Source organism: Melospiza georgiana, chromosome 2 (genome assembly GCF_028018845.1).
Source record: "Melospiza georgiana isolate bMelGeo1 chromosome 2, bMelGeo1.pri, whole genome shotgun sequence".
Classification (NCBI taxonomy): domain Eukaryota; kingdom Metazoa; phylum Chordata; class Aves; order Passeriformes; family Passerellidae; genus Melospiza; species Melospiza georgiana.
Window position 1 is genome coordinate 27,801,867 of NC_080431.1, and position 11,513 is coordinate 27,813,379.

Genomic DNA, 11,513 nt, shown 5'->3' on the forward strand with positions numbered 1-11,513 from the left:
ACAGCAGCTCTCAGAAAGTGTTTAAGAAAACATCTTTCACAATCAAAGAAATTTAAGAACTAGTTGTTCACCTGTGAAGAACTATTTTTGATTTTTGTTTGTTTTCCTATTGAGTCTGGTTACATTTTATGAATACTTTTTAATTGTAAAAGATATTGGTAATGTATATCTCAAGTACCACAGATACTTTTTTCAGGAATGGATGGGGATTATCCACACAAAATTTCAGTTTATACCAATATTATCTTCAGGCTTATGGTGCCTAGACTATCATCTGAGAATCTTTAAGATATTTAGGCAACTTATTCCCAGTAAATTAATAAAAAATGAGTTTCAACACTTAGATCACTTGACATCCTCATCCAAATATCAGAAATTAAACTGTCTTCACCTCTTAATTAGGGCTCCACTGGAAATTTTGATAGTAAATAAGTTGTCTAAGGTAAGCTACTTAAAACTAGAGTCAATTATAAGAATCCATAAATGTTATATACCATCCTAAATGCAGGCATAAGGATTATGGCAACTCACTTCACCTTGTACCCTGTGTTTAGATTTAAGGTGATTCTGGTAGCAAGGCATTTACTGGATTTATTTTCCTTGGAAATTAAACTTATTGCATAAAATCAAGCAATATCCATCCATATACAAAAGAAAATATAACAAAAAGTGAGCTGATTTACAATTTTGCATCATCAACAACATTCTTACCTTACTTCAATGCATTTTTTAAAAATTAATAGCCTTCCAATATGTATATGCAGTAAGCAAATGAGCATTATTTTCCAGTCTAAGGTAGTATAGTAGAAGTGAGAGACTTAGGGAAATTTTATTTACCACAAGTACACAATCTATATGTATGTTCACATATATGCATGTGTACACACACATGTACACAATGACAAGAAACCAAACCAACAGCAAAATCATCTTGGCATGTATTTCAGAAAATCTGTCAGGAAATACACATCCATCTCTTCATTTTCCTAGTATAACTCATAATCCAAATTCCTTCCTAAAACAAACAAAATAGATGATTTTGAAAAGATTACTGACATCTCCGAGTCTGGGATGGAAAAGCAGCTTTAGGGGAGGATTAAACTCATTTTGTTGCAGGTATTATTAATGTGGGTGTGTACACATGAACTCTGTGACTAAGCTCTGCCTAGAGTCTTGGTGTAGCCGGCAGAGCTGAGAGCGATTTAACCCACCCTGAGCAGGCACCTCACCTGATGGGAGGACTTGCTCACATCGCTGGCTGTTCTCTATTGCTGTAGCTGCTGCTAGACCAGGGTCTATTGCAGACACCAAAAATCGGGGTGACCTGAATCTCATCTCATCTGTCCACTAACAAATATTTGGTTGAACTTTTTGTCCTCTCAAGCCCAACCCCAGCAGCAGCAGAGCAGAGCTTGTGTTCACAGACCCACAGGAGGCAGTGTGCTGACCCTAGAGAGTTGTGTGCAAGGGAAGATGTTGAGGACAGATATGAGGCAGCAATTCAAACTCTGTCTGGAATACGGACCCATTTTCACCCTTATTAAGCAGCAGCTCACTGTAAGAGTGCTTCCTGCCACTAAACAATGAAAAATTAGACTATAATCTTCTGCAGGAATAAAGAATTATACCTCTTTGCAGTTTAATGAAAACAGATTTATTTCATTCAAAGTCCAGTGAGCTCAACAGCAGAAAAAACACTCTACCTCAGCATAGCTTGTGACAGATAACTTGTAATCCTTTCGAAGAAAAAACAGCTCAAAGAAGGTCACCCATGTCTTGAGAGACATCTACTGCACTTTTTGTGTTTCCGTCTGGTATAGACTTTCTGAGATTTCTAGTTATTGATCTGTCTCTTCATTAAAAAAACACAAAAGAGTAAGGTAAAAAGGTATCCTTATCCAATATTTAGATGTCAAGTAACAAGAGAAGGTATGCAAGGGATAGCTGATTTTATTTGGTGTTGACTACAGCCCAGAGCTCAGGATGAACACAAAAACATTTCCTGTAATTTTACAATTGCAGACAGGTAGAGGTTGGTGTGGCTCCATACCCCATGCTGGGAGGTGCCCTGGCAGTGGGAGCTGCCACCTCCCCTTTCAATCTGGTCCTACCACAGCAGTAAGTCAGAGCACAGAGATCTGCTGGACATGAGTGCATGCCAGCACTGGTGGACAATAGGGAATCCACAAATTCACAAATTGTTTTGTTTTATTTTTTTCTTTCAGACCAGGATTTTTTGTGGTGTTGGGGCCTGAAAAAAAAAAAAAAAAACCTGGAGGCTGTAAAAGAATATAATAACAAGGGCTTTACCCTTCCTTGGAAGGTCCTCATGATGAGAAAACAGCATAGAACTATTTTTCCCCAATAAATACTGCAGTCATTGTTATATTTGTAATTAAGTTTAAAAGAAAATAAAGTGTGGTTTATAATATGTATTAATAACAAGTTATTGGAAATTCCTGAAGAAGTAACAAGTATTCTAGCCTGAGAATGTCTAACTTGATCACCTCCAAAAAAGCCTATAATAGGAAAGGGAGAAGGCATGCTACCCTCATTTTGCATCACCAGAACTCATCTTTTGTAGAAATGCATTTGAGGATGTGGAACAACTGCAGTGCAAGAGAAAGTGCTTGAGAGATTAATCAAAACAATCAGAATCACAGTGTGGTTCTGATTGTGGAAATATGCAGTTAGGCAGAAATAATTTAGTGTTCCCTTCCTGCCCGCTTTCTTCCAGGACATAGAAGGAAAAAAGTTGATCCTTCCATCAGGTGCTGTGCTGTAACCCGCTGGTTTTCAGATTCATTAAAACTGGATGATTACTTTCAGTTTAGACCTTTGGAGTTCATATCCATACGAGTAAAGTTTCCAGTGGTTTCATCCAATGTTTCTTTTTACAGTTCAGCTGTCTAGAACTGCCCATGCAAACCAAAATCTCATTTGAGGGAGATAACAGTAGTTTTTCAGGTGTACATGGAAAATTACAGTGAATTAGTCCCATGCAAAATTCCAGGTCAAGGTTTTTACCTGTAACTTCTAAGAAAAGTGTTCATTCCAGCAGGATTGTTTTATATTGTAAATGTAGTCATCTCTTCTTAACTAAATGGGCTACAGCACCATAGTACCCTATGCCAACCACTGATGCACATTTGGTCTACAAAATTAGACTAGAGTGGGGAAAAATCCCTTCAGAGGCATTTAGGGTTGACATGAGATAGGTACTCAGTACCAGCCGCTTCATTGTACAGATCTTCTCATATTCCCAAAAATTACTTTTTAATAGAGCCTGTTCTGACTGTTTGGAGAAATTGCTGTCCACGTGCCAAGTCTGGACCAATTTAGAGTGCAGACTTAGGGCTAATTGTGTCTTAAGGGCTTTCTTTGAAATGACCATGACTTATGGTCCCTTTGTGCCCTGTGGCATAACAGGGCCATCACCCAGCATCAAGTCTCAGGCCAGAAATCCCAGCCACAAACTCACTCTCTCTATCTGTACAATAGATGTCATGGCATTTAATGGAGAAGGAGAGTTCCTCTTTGAAGGAAAGGAAGAGAATGTAGTGAGCAACAATAAGGCAGAGATGTGTTGCATCAACTTCTTCCAAATTAGCATGGCATTCTTTAGTACTTCCTAAGAGCAGCGGCATCAGAACAAGTCTTCTGCCATCAAGAGGAGAATCAAATTTGTCTATTCGGTGTTGAACAGACTTGTGATGCTTTTCAGAAAGCGCTGAACAGATTTCTGATACTTACTCCTACAGAAGGAGAAAGAAAAGGGAGAGAAGAGGTAAGTAGACAGGTGATTCAGGTACTTTAAATCACTAATATCTTTCAGTTCATATTAATTAAGACTCCTAATTTTATGTGTTCTGATTAACCTCACAGTTGTTTGGAACACAATGTGAACTAATTTTTGGCATATAACAGTAACATATGTTTATGTGATTCATGCAAAGTAACACTCACATGGAAACTCCACCTCCTTCAAAGAATTCACTGGAAATAACACTGTCAGTCATGCTTCATAGCACAAAATAATGTTTCTAAAGACAGTGAGAATTATTACAGAGAATTCTCATCAATCTGTATAAGTTTGACCAGCAAAGCTCAGCAAAAGTATTAGAAGAAATTCTGTAAACTGCGGTTTCCTCTCAAGGGGCAGATGTGTGACTGGGTTTCACCAACAGGTTTGGCTATAGTGTGTCTCATCCAAACAGATGCACTGATTTCAGTGAAATTTGAAAAGAAATTTCCTTGAGAAAATGTGGTATATAGAAAGCAATACAATTTATCTATTTCACAGAACAATTCAAGAAGAGAAAATCACTCTGAATTCAATCTGCTTTATGTTGTTCTTGGCAAATTCAAAAACCCTATATATTTGATCCAAATTCTTTCTCTAAAAATGTCTTATAATAATGAGCATTTACCTCCTGTCTGCACCTCTTAATAGGTCCTAAAATATCAAAATATTAAGCTAACACAGACAGCAGGATAAATCCCTTTTATATTTGATAAGTATGGTTTAAATCATTACTAGCCATGGAGCGGCTTACTGGGAAAATTTGACATGGTTTTTTCAGCAAAATCTATCAACTAAATAGCTCATCTTTTTGAGTCTAGTGTTCTTCTAGTCTTGAGAATTGTGGCTTTCCTATGAATGAGATTCCATGTCATGATAGATTTAGTAGCTGTAAATATTCATCTCCTATAATAATGACTCAGACAATTTACTTATTGATATATCTAAAGTTTCTATGGTGACGCAGCCCTTAGATATGTATAACCCTCTCCTATCATATCACAATAATACATCCTTTTGGTCAAAGACTCTACATATAGAAGCAAAACTGGAGAGGGACTTGAGAAAGACAAATGCTTTCTAGAAGCAAGTTTTCCTGTATCTCAAAAGTGTAGAGATAAAGATCTTCATTATATAGTTTTGAGAGTCAGCTGTTTACTCATCTTTCTGACTTGCAGCAGCTCAGTTTTAGAGGGGTAACACTGATTTACACCAGCAGCAGGAAATTAGTCCTATGCATAATTTAGGGAAGAAGTACATATATAATGAAGAAACACAATGAATTCTTGTTGGACATGGGCACATACACATAAGAAAATGTTCATGAGTCGACTATCTGAAATAATAACCAACATATAGTGATAAAAATTTCTTAAAACACAACACCACATATCTCCAATGCAGATATTTGAGACAATTGGAATTGAGTAATAGAAGTTAACCTTTTCAAAAGAGCTGAACAGTCTTAATCGCCAGTTTAGGAATAATCTGTTTGAATAAGAATAATTCATTTATCTTCAATATTCTTCTACACAAAATTTTGTTTCATTTTTTTTTGTAATATGAAAGGTATAAAATACATCTAATCATCATGATGTGTCACAGACACAGCAATTTAGAAATTGAGAAGACCATCTGGATAAGATCAAAAAGTTCTGGCTTCCAGATCAGTTGTACGAAAGCAGTGAAATCTATTCATATAATATCTAATGTGTCTCTTCACTTCCACAGTTGGAAAATGTTAATACTGAAATCTCAGAAATAATTCCTCAGAAACAGAAATGCCATGCAGAGTTCTGGCATTCACTGATACAATGATGTCAGTGTTGGATGGATCACTCTTGGCAGACACTATTTACTTTGAGCTTCACAATAAAATGGAGTATTCAAAACTTCTGGTATACTATATCCACTTATCTTGTTTCAAGGTCTTTTCTTCAAGCACAAGAAGCTTCATATACCTCTCAAAAATAATCAGGAATCTATGTGAAAAATGAGCACAGGTTAGGCTTCTACAGAAAGCAAAAGAGGAAAAAGCATAACATATCATAAGATCTGATTTGTTTCTGTGGCTCCCCAAATACTTTTCCAGCAATGACAACACATATATCAACCAGATTAGTTTCCCATAATGCAGAATATTATGGCTCCATAACTCTTTATCTACAAATAGACCAAGAAGCCAAGTTAGACCACCTGCTGCAGATTCAAATTCAGCCACAAGTGTCACACATCCTGACAGTGCTGAGGAGAGTCTTAGGAATGCAACCACTGCTTTTACGGGCTGTTTCCTGCAACTGCTGAGGCAGAAACCACAGCAGTCTCTGAGTTAGATGGTGTTCTAGCTGACCAGCAGACCATGTCTTTGTGATTTCAATTTTTGTGTAAGAACATTTTTTGGCTTTGCTGCTTTTCCTCCAAGGAACATTCTATAACGTGAATACGGTATTCATGCTGTCACTCCTTTTTCTTTCAGTCTGATTCAGCTAGGCAGGACTTGCAGGATTTCTCTCTCATATCTCCATTAACAATCTCAGTGGAACCAGTAACCTTAATACTTGCATCAGCATTAGTAACACACAGTCCCTACAGATGTAACTTCTGTGCTGATCACCAAAATGTTATTTTCATGTGGAAAAAAACCTATGTGATTACAAAGAAAAGAGAGAGCTTTTGCATGACCTTTCTGAGTGATAGTGTACCTGTCTGGAGAATGATTTGAAATCAAAAAGTCTCTTGGCAAATTCTAGATCCTTGATTATAATAAAGGTCCAAGTACCTCCATATGGACTAAGTTTTCTATTGGTGGAACATAGCTGAGTGCTGGGAAAAGCTGGCTAATGAAGATACAGAACTGAGAATTTTAAGTAAAAAGCACTTAAAAAAAAATTAAGTCAAGCCAGTAACAAGTGACTGATCAGCCTCAGAAATAGAGTTACCAAACATCCAATTAATATAAAATAAAGATGTCTACAAACAACTATAAAGACAAGTGAGGAAGGGGGAAGCCTTGATAGTTTGATGGGTACAGATATAATTTTCATTTCTTATACTTATGTATTTAATATTTAAACAAAAATACCAGTCAAACAAAAGGGAGAGAAGCAAATGCACAGGCAGTGGAAGCAAGGACAGGTAACCCTGGAAAAGCATAGAGATGAAATCAGATTATGTAGGGATGGGGCAAGGAAGGTCAAGAGGAAGCTGGAACTGAACTTGTAAAGGCATGCAAAAAATGAATAAAAAGGGATTCTATACATATATTAACAAGGAAAGGAAGGCCAAAGAAGGCATATCCCCATAAACATTGTTGGAAAACTCAACAATGGATGAGGAGGAGTCTGAGGTACTCAACAACAGTTTTGCCTCAGTCTTGAATGGCAATCTCTCTTCCTATATATTTTAACTGGACTGACAGCAGGATGTGGACTGGATCTAAAGCCCTTCCTACTGTAAGTAAAGTTCAGGTTCACACTCTCCTGAGGAACATGAACGTACGCAAGTCTGTGAGACCAAGGAGTTACATCCCCAGAGACCCAAGGGAATTGGCTGATGTAGTTGCTAGACCACACTCCATGATATTCGAAAAGTCATAGCAATCAAGTTCCAGGTGATTGAAACACAGGCAACATTGAACCCATATTTAAAAAGGGCAAGAATTAATAGGTCAAGGAAGAGGCTGGGAACTACAAAGCTGTCAGACTTACCACTGTGGCTGGAAAGATCATGGAACAGATCCTGTGCTAGAAGCTGTGCCAAGGCACATGGAGAACAGGGAGGTGGTTTGAGACAGTCAATATGGCTTCAACAAGAGCCAGTCTTGCCTGACCAACTACCGGTCTTCTACAATGAAGTTATCTAATATATTTCTCAATGAAGAGATCAAGTGGCCCCTTTGTAAATTTGCAGATGAGTGGAGTGGTTGACACTGAAGGATGGGATGCCATCTAGAGGGACCTAGGCAAGCTTCTTTACTGTGAGGGTGGTGAGGAACTAAAACAGGTTGCCTAGAGAAGCTGTGGAGTCCACATCCCTGGAAGTGTTCAAGGCCAAGTTGGGTGGATCTTTGAGCAACCTGGTGAAAGATGTCCCTGCACACAGCAGAGAAGTTGAAACTAGATGATCTTTAAGGTGCCCTCCAACCCAAGCCATTCTATGATTCTAATAATATTTTGATAAAAGAACAAATTGGGTTTTCCTCCTTGATTTTCCAAGGAGATGTAGCCGCATTACCTGGATTTCTAGTTGTCACACATTTGCAGACCTCTGACTTAATAGATGGACTAATTAGATCCAAGGGGTAAAAGTTTATATTTATGTCTACAAATGAGTATGTGGTGAAGAACACGTATTGTGCTCAGTACAAAAGGTTTTACTGAATTTATCTAAATCTTCTAGACTGTCATATGAATAGAGGCTCTGTAGTTAATTGTTTATTTAATATGTAACTGCAAATTCAAAACCTAAATTCAATTGCTGAATTGAAATAAAGAGGAAATGCAATTTTACATTTAGGAACATGTTCAATTCATCTTTGAATATAGAGCTGTCATCAATTTATTTATAATTCAGTAAGTGCATATAAACTATTTAAATACCTTTTGATTGCCAACTTATATACATAGCTTTCATTTCAAAGGAATTCTGGGTTTTCCAGTAACAAGAAAGGCAGAAAACGTAGCTAGAAAAGTAAACAAGCCTCAGTGGGATCAAAGCATTAACCATTCTCTGTGTCTCTTCAATTACTACTAATTGTTTGAGCTGCTGCAGTTCACAGAACAAATCATAATTCCCTGCTTTGGGAGGCATTGCCTGTATGTTTAAAAACAGACTTATGCACAAAAGATGGGTCTCAGAAAAAAGACTGTTTTATTATGTGTTCAAGAACAATTGTCCAGAAGTTCCCAAACACAATAGAATTTATTTTTTAAAAAGTGATTCTTTCAACCATAATCTAGAGTGAGAATAAATGATTTTCAACCTTTCGAATGCTGCATTAAGTTTCTGACTGCAGAAATGGAAAAATTGGTCAGGTTTAGCATAGGATAAACTCTGAATTTACAGAACATGAAACAAGTTGCTTTCCTTCCCGTATCTTTAAAAATTTGTTTAAATCCAAAAACAAATACAACTTTATTTCGACTCAGATATAACTTAGCAGAAAATTGTGCCAGCTATGTAAAAATCTGTCAACCTAGGCACCTTAACATTCTTAACATACCTAACATAGTTTTTGTTTATGGAAGTAGGATTCAAGCAATTCAAGTTTATCATATTTTAAAGTATACTGCTTTTCTTTACAGGTTATTCGCAAAGTGCAAGAAATATGATGCCTGGACCTCAGAATATTGCACCTTAATTTCTTTTTTGAAAGTAATATTGTTGTTGCGATATTTTGGAGAAAATGTAATTATTGTTCTAAAAAATAAAGCTTCTTTCAAAATCACCATCCTAATATTTCATCCCAGATAGATTTTTTTTTTCCTGGAAAAACCTAGTTCTACCACAGAGTATATTATTTACTGCAGAACTTAATCTAAGATCAGTTTAAAAAGAGAAAAGGTGTTTGTCCATTATGTTAGACATTCTTGCATTTGAACACTAGTTAAATAGCCAAATTTTTTCATTTTAATTTATCAGAGGAAAAGGTATGTGAGAAGTAAACAGAACACTCTGGTTATGTTAATCTGCTGTATAGTAAGGCAGACAACACTGAGAATTTCCAAAAAGGTACAGTTCCTCTTAGTGTTCAAAAAGTCGTAATCAGATCATTTGAACTCAGTAAAATTCAAAGGCAAAAATGGCCTATCTGTATAATAGGAAACTTCATTGGTGACAAGGACAGATTTTTTTTCACCAATGGGATATGTTGAAGGGAATATCCAACTGAAAGAACTCAGATGAGTTAGGATAAACAAACAGGTTCTGAACAGCTCTGTTTGGAAGTTCTTCCTGCGATACAGCTTAATTTACCTAGGTTTGAAAATTAAAATAGCCAATATCATCAGTGCATCATTATTTGTTATTTAATGTCTGTCTTTATATGGTCACATACTGAAAGAAGAATTTTAAAGTCCAAATTTTGTGGAAACATCTGGGTTAATTAGCTCTTACTTCATCATTGTTTGTTACTTCCCAAGAAGGAAGAATTCAAATACTATTGTCATTCAAATATCAATTGCTTTTTCATGTTGCTTCTTTACACAATCATGCTCAGTGTCATACTTCTGCTGAATGACCTTTTGATGCTGCTTCCTGTTGGATGATGCATATTCCTTCAACGTCTATAATTATACAGAATTACAGGACTTCTGAGGGCCTCGGTCTCACCCAAAGACGTGGATTCGACAGATTAGACTAAATGTCAGCTGTTCCTTCAAGCTACTATTTCTGCCAATCCTTGTGCCTGGTATTTATTTTTCTTTTGTGTTTACCCTACAGGGCTCTATGAAAACTATCCAACCAATGCAGAACCAGAATGCTGTGATGTCAGATGGGGACTATTATCAGATCATCAACCCAAAGGGACTATAAAAACAAGTGGCTCAACAATGTGTCACAGGACATCGCTCACAGTTTCATCAGCATCAAGACTGTGTAACAGCAGACTTAAACTGTGTGTTCTTGTATTAATTCTCTTACATACAGTACTTACAGTCTCAGCAGCACAGAACTCAACAGGACTGGGCTTTGGAAGCATAACGACTTTGGAAGATAATTCAACCAATGAGGAATAAAAGAAAGGATTCATCTTACATGATAGAAACACAACAGGCCCAAATTACTACAGTAAAAAATAGCAAGGACTGAGTGCTTTACCCTCAGAGCTCTTCTTGAATGACCTTTTGGGTAAAATGAAAAGAATGGGCCGCTACCTAAACAACGAGGACACACAAATGCAGCTTTTTATTGACTAAAAGGCTGTTTGGTGACTTAACTTTCTCACACCATTTTATACACTGTGTTTTAATGTTTGGAGTTTCTTTTTTTTTGTTTATTTTTTGCACTTGTTAATACAGGATTTTATTTTTGGGACAGTTTCTCAAAGCTAAATTAAGTCTTTTCTCTGTCGATATATTTCTAGTCATTGTGTGTGTTCATCTGATAGTTCTGTCTTTTATGTCCTGTCAGTTTCTATTAGAGGAATGACTGCTATGATTTCATGACATAGCAAAAAAAAAAAAAAAAAAAAAAAAAAAAAAGGAAAAAAACGGGAAAAAAAAGAAAAAAAAACAGGAAAAAACCAAACAAACCAAAAAAACCCAAAAAAGCCCACAAAACACTCCAACAAAAACCCACAAAAAGAGCAGCAAAACAAAATTTAACCAAAAAAGAGAAAAGAATAAGAAAAAGAAAAGAAAAAAAAGCAACCACAAAAAGAACCCCAAACAAACCTTACTGTCCTCTTATCCATGGGAACCATTCATCTCCTTTCCCTTTCCCATCTACCGTCACAGACAACATACATTTGCTTCTGTCTGTGTAATCACAATGAATGGGTACACAATTCCAGTGTGCCTCTGCCACTGTTGCACAAAACAGTTGACTGAGCAAACCCAAAAGGAGCATGAAGGGGGTTCCTTTTAGCTGAACAAACAAGTGCTCTCCTTACAAGGTGGGATCGGACAGTTAAAAAGCATAAAGAAATATATAACAAACTGTTGCTCCAATACCCGTTTTGAAGAAGTCCAGTCCTTTCTCACTGGTCAGT

General features: G+C 36.6%; 1 protein-coding gene across 1 annotated transcript in view; it reads left to right on the forward strand.

Annotated features, from left to right (window-relative positions):
• Positions 1-10,975, forward strand: part of NALF1 (NALCN channel auxiliary factor 1) — a 431,177-nt gene extending 420,202 nt beyond the window's left edge. Inside the window, exon 3 of the mRNA XM_058045328.1 lies at positions 10,244-10,975. Within this exon, the coding sequence (XP_057901311.1) occupies positions 10,244-10,539 (296 nt within the window). The 3' untranslated portion in view covers positions 10,540-10,975. The remainder of the gene's footprint in view (positions 1-10,243) is intronic.
• Positions 10,976-11,513: the final 538 nt, after the last annotated feature.